General features: G+C 37.6%; 1 protein-coding gene across 1 annotated transcript in view; it reads right to left on the bottom strand.

The window, feature by feature from the left end:
• Positions 1-23,501, bottom strand: part of LOC123557064 (C2 domain-containing protein 3-like) — a 51,883-nt gene that overhangs the window by 5,430 nt on the left and 22,952 nt on the right. Inside the window, exons 20-39 of the mRNA XM_053543382.1 lie at positions 22,345-22,449; positions 21,637-21,716; positions 20,482-20,540; positions 19,910-20,059; positions 19,399-19,527; positions 18,854-18,948; positions 16,088-16,276; positions 15,579-15,668; positions 14,841-15,126; positions 13,251-13,379; positions 12,223-12,474; positions 11,337-11,477; positions 10,822-10,933; positions 8,234-8,392; positions 7,662-7,761; positions 7,065-7,315; positions 6,246-6,454; positions 5,161-5,288; positions 3,711-4,204; positions 730-2,704 (exon numbers count right to left, since the gene is read on the bottom strand). Coding sequence (XP_053399357.1) covers positions 730-2,704; positions 3,711-4,204; positions 5,161-5,288; positions 6,246-6,454; positions 7,065-7,315; positions 7,662-7,761; positions 8,234-8,392; positions 10,822-10,933; positions 11,337-11,477; positions 12,223-12,474; positions 13,251-13,379; positions 14,841-15,126; positions 15,579-15,668; positions 16,088-16,276; positions 18,854-18,948; positions 19,399-19,527; positions 19,910-20,059; positions 20,482-20,540; positions 21,637-21,716; positions 22,345-22,449 — 5,133 coding nt within the window. The remainder of the gene's footprint in view (positions 1-729; positions 2,705-3,710; positions 4,205-5,160; positions 5,289-6,245; positions 6,455-7,064; positions 7,316-7,661; positions 7,762-8,233; positions 8,393-10,821; positions 10,934-11,336; positions 11,478-12,222; positions 12,475-13,250; positions 13,380-14,840; positions 15,127-15,578; positions 15,669-16,087; positions 16,277-18,853; positions 18,949-19,398; positions 19,528-19,909; positions 20,060-20,481; positions 20,541-21,636; positions 21,717-22,344; positions 22,450-23,501) is intronic.

Genomic DNA, 23,501 nt, shown 5'->3' with positions numbered 1-23,501 from the left:
AGACCAAGTTTAATGAAGATTCTTCAAGAGAAGTCATTTATAGGTTTTTTCTATTTTAAGCTCTAGCGGCCCCTAAATGGGACCAAGTGCCACCATTTGAACAAACTTGGAAGAAGATCCATCAAGCAATTAATGAGAAGAAGTATTATAAAGGCATTCCTATTTTTAGTTCTAGCGGCCCCTAAAAGGGGCCAAGTGCCCCATTTAAACAAAATTGGAGAGGACCTTATAATGATGCTAGAGACCAAGTTTGATAAAATCCTTCTAGCATTTCATGAGAAGTTGTTTCTAGCTGTCCCTAAAAAGGGCCAAGTGCCACGATTTGAATTAATTTGGGACAGGACCTTATAATGATGCTACAGACCGAGTTTGATGAAGATCCACCAAGCAGTTCATGAGAAGAAGTTTTTTAAGTTTTTTTTTTTAGTTTTAGCTCTGGCAGCACATAAAAGGGGCCAAGGTGATCCATTTGAAGAAACTTGATAGAGGTTCATGCCAGGATGCTACTGACCAAGGTTGGTGTAATTCTGACCTGTAATTTCAGAGGAGAAGACATTAAAATAAAAATGTTGATGCTGGACAATGGACACCGGACCATCCACCTATAAAGTTCATGTGAGCTAAAACAAGGAGTCTACTGCTACTTTTTTGTTTTTATAATGTATCTATTTTGCATCTACTGCCATTTTATTTAAGCAACAACTTAAAAGACACTTTTTAAGTACTTACCTTATTTGTGACAACTTGTAGTGTCCTCATTGATTCCTCAAGATGCTGTACTGGCATAAAAAAATTTGGCACTGGTTCCTGCTTCCTGTGTCGAGGAGTCAAGTCCCTATGTTCAAAGTTGTCATCGTTGTTCTCCATATTGTGATGTTCATGATCAGTATAATTGTTATAAGTCCTATCAGTGTTAACTCTATTAATAGTATCACTACGCTCACTGTTGTAAGACGATTCGCTGTCAGTTCTTGGTCGACCGATCGGTGGGCGTTTTTGACTAATTTCGTCATTAAAGAATTCCTCTAATTCTGCAGTCCTTGCAGAGACTGGCTGACTTTCTCTACCAGATTCTATTGGTGTCAATTCTCTCCTTATGTAATCTTGCTCTTCTTTTTCGTCAAAAGATTCAGAAACTGACGGTTCTGATGATTTATGCGTCTGGCGACTTCCAGCTGACGAAATCCGTGAATGTCCCAAATCGTACTTTAATCCAAAACTACCTCCAGTTGATTCTAGTTCAACATTAGCCAATAATCGATTCTTAGGCCTTTCAGAGAAAACATGGTCATCACTATCCCTATGGTCCCAATGTTCATGCTCGTGCAATCGTGAAATATCTGTCTCTGAATTTGTCCCTCCAGCACTAGGAGTTAGATAACTTTCCGAGACATTATCGCGAGAGCTATAACCTGTATCAGAGTCTTGTCTTTGTGGTTTATGTTTCATTAAATGCCCTTGGTTCTGTAAATATTGATACCCTATCACCACATCCTCTTGTTCTGGTTCTTTGTCGGAGTCTGATAACCAACTATCCTTTTCATCAAATATTACCGGATGTTGGCTCATCATTTCTGCAGGATCTCTATCTCTTGGTTCAATTTCATTGTCAGATTCTATATCTTGCAAAATATCATCAGTTTCTCTTGGGGAATTATCACTTTTTTCAGAATTTCCACTCTTTATTGAATTTGCTGTCTTCTTACTACTATTTTCTGAGTGTTCCGAATTTTGTTCGTGAGACTGACGAGCAGTAAAGTCATATGGCACAGATCTAGTAATATCATCACTTAGCATAATAATCTCTCCTGTTGGTGAAAATTTTCCAGAAACATCATTTATCCTTCTAGGAACAACTATTTCACCTTCTTCCTCCTCCTCCTCCTCCTCCTCCTCCTCATCCTCATCATTTACATCATCTTCCTTATCTAGCAGATCACGGTAACGATGATAATATTTATTTTCTCCTTCTTCATCTTCAGAGTCACTTTTATCATTTTCGGAGTATTCTTGTATAATACTCATCTGTTTTTGGTCACTTTTAGAAACTTTTTCTTCTGCTGTTGTTTTTGCTTCACCATTTCCATTACTTGTATCTGCAATGTGAGAATTTAACAACTGTTCAAGTTCTTTTGCTGAATTTCTTGCATCCCTTGGTGTGCGAACTGCATCCCGAGGCGAATGTCTGAAACTAAATCCTCCAGATTCTGAATATTCATCTTTCTTTTCCTCAGACTCCCTTGGCGACATTGTAAGCCACACATTTTGTTCAGGATCCTCCATATTCGAATTATTGTTTGTGTGATTAATACCACTATCGAGAAAATCTCTTGGAGTGACACCAGAACGTAAAGTATCCAATCGATCGCTACAGCTTCTCTGTGACGTAGGAGCTGAATCTTCATATTTATCGGCAGACTGCTCTGCAGAGAAAGCACCAGAATCGGCCACTGTTCTTGAAGACTCGGCACCATGTGATCCCGTGTAAGCTAGCTCATCTCTAGGAGTTTCATTCTGACTTCTGGGAAAGTTTGAAAGAGTGAAAGAGGACTGAGTGGAAGTAAGTGGATACTGGGATGTTACTGGAATGTCAAAATCTGGAAGACGATTCATATCTGCCCGCGCTGGTTCTGCGCCAGAAGGTTTGCAAGTCAACTTTGCCCTGAGATTGCTGGTTATATCATCAAGATCTTGCATCTGCTTCCTGTAATATGAATATCAGTATTATAATGAAATCACACTTATTTTCTGTTTTGAATGGTTTTTTTTTCACTTTCATACATAGCTCAAGGCAGCTGAAATGACACTGAAAGATGTTATCATTACGTATTAAAGGCAAGTGTGGTGTCAATTTGTCAAAGATGCCAAAATCTTAAATTACACTCGTATAATCCTTTTTTTTCCCTTTACCCTGCTAAATTTCTAAAATGAATTGGTCCATCATTCAATTTTGGCAGTACCACTTGCTGATAAGAGGGGTATTAACTGAAGATTTATTGACTGGATAGCGAACTGTGCAGACCATGATCAGCCTGCACATCCGTGCAGGTTGATCTTGATCTGCACTGGTCTCAAAGGCAAAATCAGCAGGCGAAAGGTTAAAAAGCATGTTATGTATTATGTTCCTGAGATAAATTACCTATACTAAGCCAGTCTTCCAAAACACTTTGCACTCCTTCATTTCTATTGATATTCTACAACAAGATACTTCCTGTTCATTTCGACAAATAAAAAGGCTAAACAACTTAGTATAAATGCAAACTACATAAACATTCTGTCCGGCATATTTTCTGTTCTAATAAAAACAGGAGCACCACAATGGGAGCAATATACGCTCAAAGGTATGACCTTTGACCCCTAAGTGTGACCTTGTGGCCAGCCATCCAAAACATGCGCTCTGCACGTTGCTCGATGTAGTGAACATTTGGGCCAAGTTTCTTCAAAATCCTTCAAGCAGTTCAAGAGTTACAGAGCAGACTCGAAACAAAGTCATATGACCTTTGACACCTAAGTGTGACCTTAACCTTTAAGCGAGCCATCCAAAACATGCGTTCTGCATGTTATCTTAATGTAGTGAACATTTATGTCAAGTTTCTTTGAACGGACGGCCACTGGCGTCATAACATAATACACCCTTTAAGGTGTATAAGAAAGAGTGAATGCATACAATCCACCCTGAATATTTACTGTAAATGGTTAAGAAAGTTTACCTGAGATTACTGAAGAGGTAAGATCTAGAGGAAGAGTCCTCCTGTCTTAACTCGGGCATAGTTGGTCGCCAGTGAATTGATGGTTCCCTCTGGTACACTGATGTCTCTCTCTGATAAAGCGAGGGATCTGGCACAGACGATATCACGTCTGTTAGTCCCTGCGTCACTTTTGTAACATCTGATAATTCCGAAACAGGCTCTGGCCTTGACCCTTGACATTCTTCTTGTTGCCGTAGAAACTGCTGAATATGCTCTTGAAGTTGTTGTTGCAACATTTCATGATGTTGTTTTACTTGATCATAATGATTTTGAAAGTGGGGCAGGTCATAGGATGGCAGCGAGAAAGGCCCTGGTGCTGAGGTTGTTTGCCCCTGGGTTCCCCAGGGAGGGAGGGAGAGGAAAGATGCACTAGTTGGGTGAGAGAAAGCATCTGCTACATGGTTAGTAGTTCCTGTCTCCCCAGATATCACAGATTCTTGAGGTATCACATTTATCTGGAAACAAAAAATATAAACTTGTAACAAGTATCAAAATGTGAAAGAACTGTCTCCATGATATATATTATAGTGTTCATTAATTGCATTTTTAACTATCTAATTGCAAGAAAAGCCATCTGAATTTCTGTGACAATGATTCTGCTACTGTAACAAAGTTCTGTCTTCAATAATTTCTCTCTGGCTATTGGCTGTGTTGTGGCTGTGTTTTCATATGGAACAAGATTTTGTTTGTTTGTTTGTTCTGGGTTTAACGCCATTTTTCAACAGTATTTCAGTCATGTAACGGCAGGCAGTTAACCTAACCAGTGTTCCTGGATTCTGTACCAGTACAAACCTGTTCTCAGCAAGTAACTGCCAACTTCCCCACATAAATTATCAGAGGTAGAGGACGAATGATTTCAGACACAATATCCTTTATCAAATCGTCACGGAGAACATACGTCCCGCCCGGGGATCGAACTCGCGACCCCGCGATCCGTAGACCAACGCTCTCCCTACTGAGCTAAGCGGGCGGGCTCATGGAACAAGATGGGCAGAGTAATATAACTGGTAAGATTACAGTACCAGGAAGCAACTATTTCTGTTTTGCTCATATTAACACTGATTCAAGCATGTAAAATCATACTGATGATTGCAAACTTTCATAGGTTTCTTGGTATGATGAAATCAAACATTTGCAACTTTAAACTAAAAGTAGGGAGAGTGATTAGTGATTCTAAGATGGTCTGGTTAATCAGCTGGCCACTACCTCACTCAGTGCTTACAGTTTACTGAAGATCTAATAATTTTTGGGTGACTTTTACTTTACAATTTAATAGACAAAAGACTTATTGATGGTATTAAGAATTTGCATTTCATAACTGTTTATGCTTTGGGAGATAATATTTCTCAAATGTTCACAAGAGTTTTGGTTCTGCATGTGGCACTAATCATGAATATTAGCCTATACTAACCTTAATTTGTCCTTTCACTTGGCCGTTAAAGTCCATGATGTTGTACCAGCCAGATATCTGTTGTAATCCATTAGCCAGAGGTGTTAAATCTACTGATACAAATCCTAGTACCCGATCTGTCAGCTTATCTGTAAGCAGGGAAAACATAGACATTATTCAGTAATCCTGAGACAATAACATATCCTTTTTTCAGCAAGGGTACATTATCTATTACCCATTCTTTCTTTAAAGGTTTTGGACAAAAAAACTGAATTCGGTGCAATGTAAATGTGGGAGATATTATGAAACATGTTACAGGTACCAAGATTGAACATCTTCCCAACATGTACAAAGTAACACATAAAATCTGAAATATAACTTGTCCATTGAATGTTGCCAAACACATCACTTGAAACCGAGTGATTATCTGCCCCATTGCCAATCCTAATCCTTATGTGAGGTTTGGTGATAATGGAGGCAGTAGTTAAGGAGGTATGGTGAAATTGGGAATGCTGTTACAATATATGCGACCTTGACCTTTGGGATACCTGACACAAACCCAAAAGATGTCTGCCGATTATCAAGATCAATCTTTACATAAAGTTTGATTGTAATATTGTAATAGGTGATGTAATCAAGAAAGTATAGCAAAATTGAAATGCTTGCCATGAAACTTTAACACCAATGTCAAGTGCAACTTCCCTCCTTATTTTTTTAATGTTTTTTTTTTTTTTTTGGGGGGGGGGGGGGGGGGGGGGGGGGGGGGGGGGGGGGGGGGGGGGGGGACTATTTTTCAACAGTATTTCAATTATGTAATGAGGAGCCATCAACATAACCAGTTTCCCAGGATTCTGTACCAGTGCAAACCTGTTCTACGCAAGAAACTGCCAAATTCCTTACATGAATCATAGGTGGAGTACGAATGATTTCAGCTATAACATGATCTTTCATAAAACAGTTGTGCAGGAAACTTACAACCACCCCCCCCCCGCCCCGCCATCCATAGATTTGCACTCTCCCTTTGAGCTCAGCTCTAAGACTCTAAAAACTAATGCTATACTGAATAACTACATTTGGATGTGTCGACTATAATAGACTCAACTAACCAGGACTTTTAGGTGCTCCATCAGGTTTATGCCAAACTTTGAACACCAGATGTTTGTTCTCCTGGTGCAACATTTCAATGTTGAGTTTTGTCTCGTGTTCATGATCCCAGACTGGATTGTCTGAGTTGTGGAAGACCATAGAATAGGACGGAATGGTGCTCTCCCCTGTTGGATAGGAGACATAGGTATTCGGCATGTAATCTGTATTCCTGTGAAAAAAATTACATTGATTTTTAATTCTCTTTAAATCAAGAAAAAGATATAATATAACCGTCAACTCTTATCTTTTGTTTTATGTATCTTAAGAATCAAATCTATTCAATAAAAATTTCAAAATAAAATCTTTATAGCCAAATCTTCATTTGACTTCCCTTCCATTGAAAAACTGTCTCAAACGGACTGTATGTAGATACAAAAACCATTGACACATGATCACATACTTGATAATAATACAGATTTTAGTTTTTTAAAAATGAGGTGCACCATGAGAAAACCAACATAGCACGTTTGTGACTAGCATGGATCCAGACCAGTCTGCGCATCTAACCAGTCTTGTTAGGATCCATGCTGTTTGCTAATGGTTTCTCTAATTGCAATAGGCCTTTGAAAGCCAACAGCATAGATCCTGACCAGACTGCACAGATGCGCAGCCTGGTCTGGATCCATACTGGTCGCAAACACACTGTGTTGGTTTCTCATGGCATGGCTCAAATGTCTTAATCTCTTACAAACTGAAAATCATTAAAAATCTAAGCAATATGGAGAAAGATTTAAGCTCTTTTCACTGCATTTACTCATATACATCTTTGTTTTACTTACTTTTGCTTGTCATGCATAAGTGGCAGATGCAGAGCCCTTTCCACTTGTATCATCACAGAAAATGTATCAGTTGTCTCCCCTGACTCACTACTCTCCACTGCCATTGTAACCTCCTTTATAGGAGAGCTGGATTTCTTGGGAGATTTTTGCCCAGGTTTGTGACTGATTATCTGGTGGAAACTGTCATCTGGGTCGTAATCAGCATCAATCTCTTCCCCATCTAGAGTAATTAGACCCTCCTGGCGTTCGGACTGAAAGATAATAATGTAACTTGACAGTCTGGTACACAGATTTTGGGAATATTTTCTTCTATTTTTTTTTAAAAGCAAAGTTTAATGTTCTACATTCTCCAGTGAATGCTAGTGAAAGAAAATCAAAATTATGCAAAATAATTCCCCGAGACATGCAATGACAATAATCTTATTTGTGAAGAATTCTTAAATACATAAAATTCTTAAATACATCCAATTTATATCCTCCACTAAAACAGACTCTATTCAATTGTTCATAATTTCAAATTATATGAATTTTGGTCCGCAATATCTTTAAAGTCTTGGCTCACAAAAACTAAAACAATTAATGACAGTATATAATTACCTGATCATTTCTGCCAAACTGGGGCTTTGCTGTGATATGAGCTCTGATATATCCACCTCCTAGATTACAGGTTCCTGGCTTGAATAGCGGGAACATACCACTGTAAAAAATTACAAACATTTATACAGGTCACTAATACCAGAAATCTTCTCTTACACAAATTCAATTCTTTACAAGAAATTTGAAACTACACTAAAGTAAACAACCGGCAAAAATCGTGCAAAAAAAAAAAACAATAGTTGTGCGCTCCCAGCATCACCACATAAACAAGTGTTGATGGAATGGTTTAAATACAGCTGACTCAGATGTCTGGTGTCAAGATGATAAACTCTGAAACCAGACACACTGAGTTTTCTCCTCTTCTCCTAAGACTAACACTATCAACATTCTTAAGAAGGGATTATAGTTGGGTAAAATACATTCATCTGGAAAAATTGCCCATTTTCAGATATATTCAAGAATTGTGCCTAACCAAAAACAATATACAACCAGTTATTTGATCAGGAATGCTAAAGCTGTAAATTACTTCTTGGTGACTGTGCATAAAAACTAAGTCAGTTGGTTGTTTTTACCTCACTCTGTGCTGCTTCCTTCTAGGATCACTCAAGGTTTCCATGGAGATATATGCTGAGCCAATCAGCTTGTCTCTATGTTTAGGTCGCTGGAGGTCATCTCTATGGGAACCAAAGGTCACCCATACTTGTACTTCAAGTCTTTCCTCTCTCAAGTACCTGTAGTTAATACATAAATACTGTTTAAACTGTGAACAAATCATTTTGAAAACACTGATCACCAAGGAAATTGAAACGGACTGACTGTACAAAAATCTCAATTAAACTAAAGTGACCTCAATAAACAGCATATAATGTACAAACACCATAGTCGGGTAGCTGAATTATCCTTTCATTCCATTTCAGTGACATCATACTAATGATGTCATCAAGTATATAATATTTACATAGGAAATACTCTTTCACGTAATTGCAGTGGTGAAAATTTCTGAATAACTGGCTTTGTCATTGGAAGGCAATGTCCATGTGTAGATGAAAAATCAATTTGCCAAAATGCCAAACAAAATTAGCCCCCACCCCCCACACCCTATCCTCTCAATACCTCTAATTAATAAAATATTAAAAATCATTGTTAGTCACAGGAAAGAAAAACATGTAAAAGACTACATTAACAAGTGAATGAAGTATTGCCATGCAATACAAAGTCCCCTACTGGAAGACACCTAATTTTCTCTACTGCAGTAAAACATAATGAACTGATATCTGTCAATGATGTATAAACAATATTGTACTATATATACAATATAATATAACAAAGCACTTGGATTAAAATTTGCATATATAAAAACGTACAGTTGTTTTCATTTGGATTTTTTTTTGGTCGATTATACAAAAAATTATCATAAAAGTTATTTATAGTAACAACAAAGTGAAATAAACCCTAAAAAAAAAAAAAAAAAAAAAAAAAAAAATCTATAAAATTTAAGTCCACAAGAAACTCTTTACCAGGTAGAGATAGATCAAAATACACCTAATATTTGGATGTACTGTGCATGTTGTACCACAGAAAAGTGGTCTCAATTTTTCCCTACGGCCAGTACTAAAAAAGTTACAATATAATCTATTTATAGTAACAACAAAGGGACATAATTCTAAAGAAAGTGTGCCTCATAGTGGTGAACATTTCTACCAAGTTACATCAAAATCCCTCCATGCATGAAGAAGAAATGCTCCGGACAAACTCATTCTTGAATTTGACCTTTAACCTCTAAGTATGACCTTGACCTTAGACCTAGGGACCTGGTTCTGGCGTGCGACAATTCGTCTCATGGTGGTGAACATTTGTGCCAAGTTACATTACAATCCCTCGATGCATAAAGAAGAAATGCTCCAGACAAAGTCATTCTTGAATTTGACCTTTGACCTCTAAGTATGACCTTGACCTTAGACCTAGAGCCGGGGCTTTGCGCACAACATGTTGTCTCATCCAGGGAAATGTTTGTGCCAACTGATATTTAAATCCTGTTTTGCATGACAAAGTTATAGACCGGACAGGAAAAAAATCTTATTGACCTTTGATCTCAAAGTGTGACCTTGACCTTTAAGCTAGGGTTCTGGGTGTTACGCATGACACGTCGTCTCATCATGGGGAACATTTATGCCAAGTAATATTGTAATCCTTTGATGGATGACAAAGTTCTGGACCGGACAGGAAAAAAACCCTATTGACCTTTGGCCTCCAATTGTTACCTTGACCTTTGAGCTAGGGGTCCGGGTTTTGCGTATGACATGTTGCCTCATAATGGGGAACATTTGTGCCAAGTAATATCAAAATCCCTTCATGGATGACAGAGTTATAGACCGGACAGGAAACAGACCCTGTTCATGCCATGTTAACATTTGACTGCTAAGTGTGACCTTGACCTTTGAGCTAGGGGTCTGAAAGTTGTGCATGACACATCGTCTTATTATGAGGTACAATTATGCCAACTGATATTAAAATCCCTTCATAGATGGGAGAGTTATGGACCGGACAGGAAAAAAGCCCTGTTGACCTTTGACCTCAAATTGTGACCTTGACCTTTGAGCTAGGGGTGCAGGTTTTGCGCATGACACATCGCCTCATCATGGGGAACATTTTTGCCAAGTAATATTAAAATCCTTTCATGGATGAAAGAGTTATGGACCGGACACGAAACAGACCCTGTTCATGCCATGTTAACATTTGACTGCTAAGTGTGACCTTGACCTTTGAGCTAGGGGTCTGAAAGTTGTGCATGACACATCATCTTATTATGAGGTACAATTGTGCCATGTGATATTAAAATCCCTTTATGGATGGGAGAGTTATGGACCGGACAGGAAAAAAGCCTTGTTGACCTTTGACCTCCAATTGTGACCTTGACCTTTAAGCTAGGGGTCCAGGTTTTGCGCATGACACGTCGTCTCATCATGGGGAACATTTGTGCCAAGTAATATTAAAATCCCTTCATGGATAAAAGAGTTATGGACCGGACACGAAATTGCGGACGGACGGAATGACAGAATGACGGAATGACGGAAAAGCGCATTCCTATAGTCCCCGAAACTGGTTTTCAACCAGTAGGGGACTAATAAAATTGCAATGTGTTCAATCTGAGAGAACTTACCATCTGAACATAGAACTATCCGGCAGCTGAAGGTCGTGCCTGTTTCTCGGCTGTGATACAATATAACCACTACTGTTTACAGTAACTGGTGAGAACTTGGTCATTACTGCAGCTAAAATATGCAAATACAGAAATAAAAGTTTAATGCAAAAACAGTACTTTCCTTGTAAAATGCAGTATATAAAATTCTGGAAAAACATTACAATTCGTTACAAATTTCTGTTTATTTCAGAAAAAAAATGTCTTAACAACAATGAATATGGAAAGCAGGTTACAAGTATTAAAATCGTGCTGTTTCTGTGTACTTCTTAAAATTGTAAATGTGTTTTGCAAGACAATTATCTATTTTCACAGAGCTGGTATGACACATTTTTCTTACATGTCCGACCAGCTGGATGTAAAGTTTTTCAGACTTGAAATACTTTCCCAACTGTACACTGTTGTCTGTTGTCTATGCTTCCAGTGCAATAAAAATGCTATTAAGAATAATATCAAAGACTAAGAATCAAACATACCTTTATCATAGAATTTATATCTAACGTAGCACTTGGCAGTTTTGTCTAGTGTATTCTGACCAGCAATCAGTGCATTCTGTACTGGGAAGTTTACATGATCTATGGTTATATTGATGTGGTGGTATCTATTGCTGTCCTCATCTGTAGCAGAAAAACATACACATATGGAAAATGTATGGCATAAACTACTTTCTTTGTGCTAGAAATTGTCTCTGGTAACACAGTTGAGCAATAAGAAATCTAGCAGTATTACAGACTGCCCTAAGACTATACTCATTCCCCGATCATAGCATTTACCTCTGAATACTGTTAAATTATATATGCAGCTAGACTTAGCATCCCCCTCATCGATGTGGGTTCGAGCCTCATTCGGGGCGTCGAATTCTTCATGTGAGGAAGCCATCCAGCTGGCTTACGGAAGGTCGGTGGTTCTACCCAGGTGCCCGCTCGTGATGAAATAATGCACGGAGGGGCACCTGGGGTCTTCCTCCACCATTAAAGCTGGAATGTCGCCATATGACCTAAATTGTGTCGGTGCGACGTTAAATCCAACAAAAAAAAAAAAAAAAAAAAAAAGACTTAGCATCGACAAAATCTACAAAGTTTCATTAAAATCCAGTCAGTAGTATAGGAGTAGTGTCAACACTCCAGTGAAAATGATTCAACCAGACAATAATGAAAAAAATGCCAAGCAAGCCTTGGTACCAAACCTTCTATTATGTTTGGCTGAAATTCTGAAAGCATTTTCATAGTAGTCCCGGCAACTTTTGTGACAAACAGACAAAATGACAGACAGAAAAGGCAAAATAAAAATATTTCCCAACATATCGCAAGTCATAGTTACTTCTACCTAAACCAACTCAAGAAATATATAGAGTAACTGTACCTTCACTCTCCCAGTCATCTTGTTCTATATCCAGATTGACCGGGGACCAGCCAACCCCTCTAGCTGCATGTATCACCCGCTCTCTGTCCTCATGGTGAGCAAACTTTATTGATAGTTCTAGCCCCCCACCCACTCTTGGCAGACCTCCACTCTGCCCTGACCTTGACCCTTCCCCTGCTGGTTCCTGGCTCTCCTGCTGATCCTGGTTCCAAGCTGACACAGGAATATTTACTGCATACCAACCATTAATACCTGTTCAAAATAGGAAGTCATTGAACATCATAGGAAAATTAAGGATAAACAAAACAGACTATCATAGTATAAAGAGTCAAAAAGATCTGGGCCAATAATTCATCAATGTTTAAAATTAATACCGGTAGTTAAACTAATGAATTGCAAATATTAAACTCTAATTCCAATACCTTTATTTATAGCAAATTTACTCAAACAAAATTTGGTAGAGCTGTTTTCACCTAAGTCTAAAATCTAAGTTTAATTTCAAACTTTCAATATTGATTTGCATTGTATATGTGCCTAGATCTTTTAATACAGAACTGTAATTTCTAGCTAGCTCTTAGAAAATGAGTAGAAACTTCCAACTTGTTATCACAGAAAAACTAACCCTGAACACTGAATACAAACTTACAGTAACGTTATCCAACTCACTTTAATAATGCAATTTTTTGTATAAAACTGTCAAAGTTTAACAAGGTAAAACGAGCCATGCCATGAGAAAATCAATATAGTGGGTTTGCGACCAGCATGGATCCAGACCAGCCTGCGCATCCGCCAGTCTGGTCAGGATCCATGCTGTTCGCTTTTCAAGCCTACTGCAATTAGAGAAACCGTTAGCGAACAGCATGGATCCTGACCAGACAGCGCAGATGCGCAGGCTGGTCTGGATCCATGCTGGTCGCAAACCCACTATGTTGATTTTCTCATGGCGCGGCTCATTAATATTCTTTTCTAACAACATAATCATTCATTGATTTTTAAATTACAAAAACGTCAAAAATTCCTATATTCACCTGTGCGTTGAGAGAGTAAGTTGACAAGAGGCAGTGTGGTAGAACCTAGTAAAACATCTGAAGTTTTTTCAACAATCTGACGACCAGATACTCCATCCGCAGTTAGGGCACTTAACTGTCTGTCCAAATCTGGAAAAATTAAATTAGTTAAAGAAAATGCCACTTAATTTTAAGTTGTAGTCATGAATTTCGTCAAAGTTAAAGACTGCTAAATTTCCAAGGTGCCTCATATGTGACTCAATGCTATTCTTATTAACAGCTTTTGAATAAAGCAGTGAATAGTTAAAAACTAATCACATTAAATGATCAACATCATCATATATGCTGCTGAAACACACTCACTTAAATGTTGTGAGAGCAATGTAGGGCATGTCGGCAAAAACTGATAATAATTTCAGACAATATCAGCAAAATAGCTTACTAATTATCTTGAATTTTCAAGTAACATGGATGGTAGAATTATAGCATAATTGTAGACTTATGTTTCAGTCATTAATCTAAAATTTGAATCTGACAGTAATACTGACCTGTGACAACATCTTTCCTATCTATTTTTAATGCCCCCGAAGGGAGGCATATAGTTTTTGAACCGTCTGTCCGTCTGTCAGTCTGTCGGTCTGTCGGTCTGTCAGTCTGTCAGTCTGTCGGTCTGTCAGTCTGTCAGTCTGTCCGCAATTTTCGTGTCCAGTCCATATCTTTGTCATCGATGGATGGATTTTCAAATAACTTGGCATGAATGTGTACCACAGTAAGACGACGTGTCGCGCGCAAGACCCAGGTCCGTAGCTCAAAGGTCAAGGTCACACTTAGACATTAAAGGAGAGTGCATTGATGGGCGTGTCCGGTCCATATCTTTGTCATCGATGGATGGATTTTCAAATAACTTGGCATGAATGTGTACCACAGTAAGACGACGTGTCGCGCGCAAGACCCAGGTCCGTAGCTCAAAGGTCAAGGTCACACTTAGACATTAAAGGATAGTGCATTGATGGGCGTGTCCGGTCCATATCTTTGTCATCGATGGATGGATTTTCAAATAACTTGGCATGAATGTGTACCACAGTAAGACGACTAGTCGCGCGCAAGACCCAGGTCCGTAGCTCAAAGGTCAAGGTCACACTTAGACATTAAAGGATAGTGCATTGATGGGCGTGTCAGGTCCATATCTTTGTCAACCATGGATGGATTTTCAAATAACTTGGCGTGAATGTGTACCACAGTAAGACGACGTGTCGCGCGCAAGACCCAGGTCCGTAGCTCAAAGGTCAAGGTCACACTTAGACGTTAAAGGTCATTTTTCATGATAGTGCATTGATGGGCGTGTCCGGTCCATATCTTTGTCATTCATGCATGGATTTTAAAATAACTACGCATGAATGTGTGGCACAGTAAGACAACGTGTCGCGCGCAAGACCCAGCTCCGTAGGTCAAAGGTCCTAAACTCTAACATCGGCCATAACTACTCATTCAAAGTGCCATCGGGGGCATATGTCATCCTATGGAGACAGCTCTTGTTTCTTTTTAAATTTTCAAAACAAGTTCAAGTTCTTTGCAAGTTCTTTGCAACACAAAATAATATAGTTACTATACCTGAAGTCATCCCAGGCACTTGATGCCAAACTTCAAAACTGGCTTCAGCTGTCTCAAGGATCTCTGCCAGGCATAGAGCATCAGAGTTTGGTTCCGTCCACAGCAGAGGGCAAGGAAAGTCCATGAAGTGTGAGAACTCTGGGGAGAATGACCTGGCTACAGTGCGGGTGATTCTCTCCCCCTCAGCTCCAAGGAATGTCAGTTTGACACGAACATAAGAATTCACCCCAACTTCCGCTGGATACTGCATACCCTGGTCGAGATAGGCCACACTCTCTGCTGAAGCCTACATTTGAAATATTTTCTTGCATTTATTACATAATAATTTAATTGAAACATTCTTTTATAAAAAATTTTACCCAGTTTTTATCCAAAGGAATATTGAAAGTTGAAACTCCAGATTTTACTCTAAATTTCTTTATTTCACTACTGAAATGCAATGTCGCAATGGACTTAATATATAAGATGCTTGAGTTTTCCAGGGGACTTGACAACAGTGTTACACAGTGTAATTACAGTTCTGGCATTGAATTTCAATTGTTGTTGTGTTCAATGAATGTAGAATATTATATAATCTAGTCAAAATGTTTATGAAATAAAACAGAGTGAAATCTAGATTCTTCTATTTTGTGTCATCATTTTATCATAAGGATTTGCTACAGAGTTTGAAAATGAAAAATACTTGACTATTTGAGACTTTTATCAATAGAAAACAATTCTGCTTGAATATACACTAACCTTAAGGCCACAAGCTCTGATCACCCCTACAGAGATACACACTTGTGCTCCACCCAGGTTTTTATTGGCTGCAGCAGCACCTGTCTCAGACTGAAACATCAAGAATAAATGCAAGTTCTTTTTTAATTAAAGACTGCAAAGTTTATAAGCACTTAATGGTAAGTAAATGATAAACAAACATGATTAAAGTATAAATATGAATATGCAAATATTTCTGAAAGCTTGTTCTAAATATTAGTTGAATTAAAGTTAACATCTGAAATGAAAAAAGAACAATAACTATGATGAAGCAAACATTTTAATAAATTGTTTCTCACTAGATGATATATTCAGCTGAGTTGAAGTTTTCTAATTTTACTTGTAATAGTGCATAAAAAGTAAATTTTCTATCAACAGACAACCAATATAATATTAACAGAAAGATGATATAAAACTTTGGAAAATTGTGTGCCCATAAACCTGTGAATATAAATAAGCAAGACTTAGTATGTATTAAACTATTAATGTACCTGCATGACTTGGTTTTTATAATGAACAGTGACGTCCATCAACCCTGCATCCACTGCTTTTGACTTGTGTTCCTCTGACTGTAGGTCACTTTGTACATGTGTAAGAGGGAATGAAAATGTCTGCACAGACGGCTCCCCACGCTTCTGCATAGTTATCATAGCACACAACTTGGCAAGGGGTAAATTAGCCTGCAACACGGAAATCAAATGAATATAGAATTTAACCATGCAAATACTGCTTTATAAACAAGAGGACCATGATGGTCCTGAATCGCTCACCTGTTCCCACATAATCCAGTTTTGAGTATGACGTCGTTTTTTCTATTATTTGACATAGTGACCTAGTTTTTGAGCTCATGTGACCCAGTTTTGAATTTGACCTAGATATTATCAAGATAAAAATTCTGACCAATTTTCATGAAGATCTCATGAAAAATATGGCCTCTAGAGAGGTCACAAGGGTTTTCTATTTTTATATCTACTGGCCTAGTTTTTGACAGCATGTGACCCAGTTTCGAAACTGACCTAGATATCATCAAGGTGAACAATCAGATCAATTTTCATGAAGATCCATTGAAAAATATGGCCTCTAGAGAGGTCAAAAGATTTTTCTAATTTTAGACCTACTGACCTAGTTTTTGTCTGCAGTTGACCCAATTTCAAACTTGACCTAGATATTATCAAGATGAACATTCAAACCAACTTTTGTACAGATCCCATGAAAAGTATGGCCTCTAAAGAGGTCACAAGGTTTTCTTATTATTTGACCTACTGACCTAGTTTTTTAAGGCACGTGACCCAGTTTCAAACTTGACCTAGATATCATCAAGGTGAACATTCTGACCAATTTTCATGAAGATCCGTTCAAGGGTATGGCCTCTGGAGAGGTCACAAGGTTTTTCTATTTTAAGACCTACTGACCTAGTTTTTGATTGCAGTTGACCCAGTTTTGAATTTGACCTATATATCATCAAGATAAACATTCAGACCAACTTTCATACAGATCCCATGAAAAATATGGCCTCTAGAGAGGTCACAATGCTTTTTCATTATTTGACCTACTGACCTAGTTTTTGATGGCACGTGATCAACTTTCGAACTTTATCTAGATATCATCAAGATGAACATTCTGACAAATTTTTATGGAGATCCATTCACAAGTATGGCCTCTAGAGAGGTCACAAGGTTTCTCTATTTTTAGACCTACTGACCTAGTTTTTGACCGCACATGATCCTGTTTCGAACTTGACCTAGATATCATCAATTTTTATACAGATCCCATGAAAAATATGGCCTTTAGAGAGGTCACAAGGTTTTTCTATTATTTGACCTACTGACCTAGTTTCTGAGGGCATGTGACCCACTTTCAAACTTGACCTAGATATCATCAAGATGAACATTCAGACCAATTTTCATACAGATCCCATGAAAAATATGGCCTCTAGAGAGGTCACAAGGTTTTCCTATTATTTGACCTACTGACCTAGTTTTTGAAGGCACATGACCCACTTTCGAAATTGACCTAGATATCATAAAGGTAAACATTCTGACCAATTTTCATGAAGATCTCATGAAATATATGGCCTCTACAGAGGTCACAAGGTTTTTCTATTTTTAGACCTACTGACCTAGTTTTTGATCGCACGTGACCCAGTTTCGAACTTGACCTAGATATCATCAAGATGAATATTCAGACCAACTTTCATACAGATCCCATGAAAAATATGGCCTTTAGAGAGGTCACAAGGTTTTTCTATTATTTGACCTACTGACCTAGTTTTTGATGGCACGTGACCCAGTTTCAAACCTGACCTAGATATCATCAAGATGCACGTTCTGACCAATTTTCATGAAGATCTTGTGTAATATATGGCCTCTAGAGAGGTCACAAGGTTTTTCTAGTTTTAGACCTACTGACCTAGTTTTTGATGGCACGTGACCCAGTTTCGAATTTGATCTAGATATCATCAAGGTGAACATTCTGACCAATTTTCATGAAGATCTTGTGTAATATGTGGCCTCTAGAGAGGTCACAAGGTTTTTCTATTTTTAGACCTACTGACCTAGTTTTTGAAGGCATGTGACCCAGTTTCGAATTTGACCTAGATATCATCAAGATGAACATTCTGACCAACCTTCATAAAGATCCCACAAAAAATATGACCTCTAGAGTGGTCTCAAGGAAAAGTTTACGGACGGACGAACACACAGACAATGCGTGATCACAAAAGCTCACCTTGTCACTTTGTGACAGGTGAGCTAAAAAGAAAATATCAGGGTTTTGATACAAAATGGCAGAAAACTGATTCTTATTTCTCATCTGCAATTCTTTCCATTTGTGTTAATGAGATTTTAACAAGTTGGGCCGGTAATATAAAATGACCCTGAGGATCACTAGTATCCTCTTCTGGAATCAAGCTAGTGAATGGGAAGAATGCTGGTCTACTGGCCCACAGGTAGCAGGCTCAATCTTGCCAAAAGTAAACTCCCTTGTAAGTATTAGGTCTAAGGTTGTAAAATTGAGCTAGAAAACCAGTCAAAGAACACAAGCGTCTGATTGGCTGATTCTGGTCTCCAAGTAGAAACTGACCAATGGCAAGACATTTGAGCCTTGTCTGGATTACAACATAACCTTAAAGAACACTCACTACTTCTAATCTCTACCACATAAGTTAATGCTTAACTTACTTTAACTCACACCAGTTTAAACATATTGTTACAACTGAATTACTATAAAATATCATAAACTAAAAATACATCACATACCTTAGCAATACACTGGTCTCTAACATTGGGATGATAGTATCTACACCATAGTTCAAATGGTAAGCCTCCAGATCCACTGCCAGCATTAGCACATGCTGTAAGAGTTCAGTAGAAATATGTATAATTATACTAAAATCATTCAATTTTGTGCGGAATTAAGCTTCATGGGTTCTTGGTTTAGTAAATCTATGAAATTAAATCCCAATGACAAAGTAAAATTCCTATTCACTTTAAATTCAAAAATTGAAATCCATGAATTCATATCCCCATGAAATAGCCATTTTGCTGCTTGTTTTAGATGATGCAGCATTTAAAGCAAGTTTGGCTAAAGTGTTCTAACACATTTTCAGAGGGGTATACCTTTTTAAAACTGGACTGATGAGTATGCTGAGATAAAGCTATAGCCTTCTCTACAATATTCATACTATAAAATGCATACATGTATTTTCTTTTTCGAAAAGATATAACCAAGGCGGTTCTTCCTTCATATTATTATGTTGTATGTTGTTAACTAGCTTAATAACCAAAAAGTGCTTTGAACATACCTGTAAGCAGTTCTCTCTGTACAGGGGTACCCTGTGGCAGCAAAATTCTATGTCTTGTTACATCATGGAATGTTGGATCTGCTATACACAATGTAGTCGCAGTTCTGAATGCTTTCATTGTTGGAACAGCTGGAATTTAAGAACTAGCATCAGAGAATGTACCAAAAAACTGCAATACTTTCTTTAAATATATAACGGAGTACATGTACTTCAAAACAAGAAAACTACATGTATATGATAAATAAAACATGTTTTGGACAAAATATCTTTAATAATACATTTTTCTGAGAAAACAGTGAAAAAGAAAATAAAATCTGTAAAAAGATCCTTTGGAAGCATAGAATGCAACCAAGCAGAATAATAGCAGACTCGGTTTGATTGAATCTGTTCATGAGAGGTAATGAAATAAGCAACACCTTTCATGCCCCGTAGCACCGGCTTAAGCGGAACTCTATTACACATATATTGAATGGACTCCATGATCCCAAAGGACCATGGTAAACATCCTTACCATGTCGTATAACAGGGGCTCCAGGCGGGTTACTCTGCTGCTGCGCTGGGAAACTGTACTGAACAAAGCAGTCCGCTTCTCCCCATATCATGTTCTCAAAGAGGCTCAGACCTCGCACCCCCTCAATTACAATCTCAAACACATGCTCCACTGAAATTATTACATTATTACAGTTACTTTACTTTCTTGTTTCTTATATGCTGACAGAAAAAGGAAATAATTGCATAGCCTTAGTCATATGTTTTTACAAATAAAACTGCAACTTAAATATACTGTGAAATTACTACCATTTTTCAGCAGAAATTTTGAAGCATTGGTATTTTAAGTTGGGTTTAAGAGTGACACTGACTAACTTAAGTCAAATAGGGTCTTTTCATACTTTATATTGCTGAGGAAGGTGCCAAGTGATGGGCAAGTGATTTGAAGCCAGCGACCTTAATCACTTTGTCATGGAGGCCCCTTAAGGCCTCCCACCATTCACTAAAAGAAAATTTTGAAATATATGGCCCTCAAAGAAATGTTCACATTTACTTAACACAGACAGATAATATAAAGTGCCTAAGTAATCATACCAACAGATTCTGTGCCAATTTGGGCTGGTACTGTATCCCCTTGGTGGAGCAAATCTTGTCTGAAATAACATAAAGAACACAGGAATTACTTATAAAAGATTAAGAATTGGGCTTGATACATAATCAATTACTGTAGATTGGTTGACTTTCATGTGACTATATTTAGCAATTTCATGGTTAGCAGCTTTTCTTATGGTGTAAAGAATTCATGAAATGTGTTACGGTTTTAGGACATGATGTATATTAATATTCACAAATATTTTGAATTTGCGAGTGGCATTATTTGAAAATAAAACTTATGCTTATATTGCTCAAATCGAGTTCAGGTAGTTCTGCACATTTGGATCAAAATTTTTTCTACAATGTAGAATTTGATTAAATGCCGATTTTTCAAAACTTCAGAATATACCTGGAATATTCAGCAAATAAAAAAGATAGGGTCATGTGCTTGATTTTTTGCTAGACTAATTTGAAATATCTGGACCTCACGCAATATTTCTTAATGTAAGTCTATGGGAAAATCATAACTTTCATAACATTTTCGAAAATAGAAATTTTTCCACAATGTAGATTTTGATGAAACTTTTCACAGTTGTAAATAAACGCATGGCCTATAATTTGGTGAAATAACATGTATAGGTCCATGTGCTTATTTTTGAGATATTTGACCATGATCAAAGTGAACCAGACTTTTCACACTAATTCAAAGACATTATTTTGATTCTTTTAAAGCGTCATATGTTTTAATATCGTATTATGACTTTAGAAACATAGCAACAGTGCCATTGTAATAAATTAACTCAAAGGTTCCGATTAATTCATAAAATGATTTTATTTCCATACGCTGAATCCAGGCTTTATTCTACGTTTTCCGGATAAATGACGTTACGCCATCACTTCCGGTTTATCAAACGTGCAGAACTACCTTAATTTGGACAGAAATTCTTGTCAAAACAGGGGTAGAAAAACATCCTTTTTGGACTTGAGAATGAGTCTGAATTCCAGTTTCAAAACTGACTGAAAAAGAACATGTTTATGATCAAAGTTTGATCCCCATGTAAGATGTAATAAACAATTCATATGAGACAACGAAGGAAAACCAAAATGCAATGAAATATTGATATAAATTTGTCTTTCTGTAAATTCAATACATACCTTTCAAGATAATGGTGTGGTCTTTCTGGTGCAGATACTGCCGACATTCCATCAGTTTTCATCTTTACAAGGTGAGCAACCTGACAACAGAAGAATACAAAATGACAGATAGTAAATATATGAACAAGATGCAGTTCAATACTATAACTTAAAAGGTAAGATTCTTAACAGTTAAACTAACAATGGTGCAAATCAGTTTTTCGCCTCAGGTTTAGAACTTCAGAGACTTGTTTGCACTTTCCATCTCTGTTACGTTTAAAGTTGCAACTATGTTCATTTGTTGATTTCTTAGATTTAAAACTAAAGTTAGATCCCGCTTGCATCTACAAAACACTGTAAAATCAGACAACTTTGTGGGCAGGAAATTTCAATGTTCTGGCCCTGAAGGTTCATTTGCGGGGTGGGGGGGGGGGGGCATGAATCCGTAGACTTTTCAACTGAGGAAGATAAAAAGAATGGGAAATTATTTGTTCACTGGGATGTAATAGTTGGTTTGAAGCAGCCATAAAATGCACATGATTTGCAAGTATTACATCAACTATCAGCGTATTCTAGGTACAACAGAACCAATGACATTACACTAGCCAGATCGATCACTTCTGATCATGTTGAGGATCAAACCGGGATCACTAAGGCCATGTAATTTTAAACCCAGCAAATTAAACCACTAGATGTCTGTTACTTTCCAGTGGGAAAAAGGAACTTTACCTGCTCAGCAGATCCCATGGCAAGAAGTACATTAAGCTGTCCGAACTGTGACCCACTGAATACATCAACAACAGGTAGGGAGTTCTCTACTGCTATCACAGGATACTGTAAAATACACAAAGAACTTTGATACATATTTAGTAATTTCTAATATGTATCAAGGTTTTAGTAATCCATTTCCATTTTTATGTGTAAACAGAACGCATATATAGTTTCTAGATTTTTATTAGGAACACTAGTTGCTCTCTCGGTGTTGGACAACATTTTCTTGAAAATCTGACATATTTTCTTGAAAGAATTCAAACCTTTGACATCAAAATTAAGTTTAATCACTATATCACCATACAATCAAATATGCGCCCAGGGTTCTCGCCAGGCTATTATTGCCTGTCGCGTGCGACATGCCTTCAGACTTTGAGTTGTATATTCGACATCCCTTATTTCCCCCGTCATCCCTTAATTGCCGAAGCGACATGTCATAAAATCCAATAAACACCCCGATTAATCCGATAGTGTATTTGAAAAGCTTCCACGTGCTTACCTGATAGTTTAGGTAAAGCGATGCCAGTTAAGATAACCGATAAACCAATGACAGCTACCTATGTGGAACGTGTGACGTAAATTTCATCGTAGCTCCGCCTTTAAATCCTTTGACAGGCGGTATCTTGTGATGTGAACATGAAAGTGACTGTTTTCGCAAGTTTTAAGATTATACATGTCATTAGATATAATGACAGATGATTCAACAATTATCGTCCGAATATTTTTCGCAATCATGGAAAGACAATGTAAGGAATTAAGTCAAAAATTGTGCAACACGGTAAAATGCTTTGAACAATTATCACCGTAATATTAATGTTTTTCACATGTATGAAATGTGTTTTCTCGGGTGGAATATCGGAAAGACAATGCAAGAATTAATGTTTTCTGTCGTCACTTTCAAAATAGAACTTTTAGAGAAAAGTTTGAAATACCCTCCGTGCATTATTTCATCACAAACGGACACTTTGGTAGAACCACCGACCTTCCGTAAGCCCTCACATGAAGAATTCAACGCCCCGAGTGAGGCTCGAACCCTCATTGATGAGGGGCAAGTGATTTGAAGTCAGCGACCTTAACCACTCGGCCACGGTCACAATTTCAGAATCCCTCCCAGC

The sequence above is a fragment of the Mercenaria mercenaria genome, chromosome 5, assembly GCF_021730395.1.
Source record: "Mercenaria mercenaria strain notata chromosome 5, MADL_Memer_1, whole genome shotgun sequence".
Taxonomy (NCBI): domain Eukaryota; kingdom Metazoa; phylum Mollusca; class Bivalvia; order Venerida; family Veneridae; genus Mercenaria; species Mercenaria mercenaria.
Note: the sequence above shows the minus strand (reverse complement) of the source record. Positions and strands in the feature narration are given on the sequence as shown.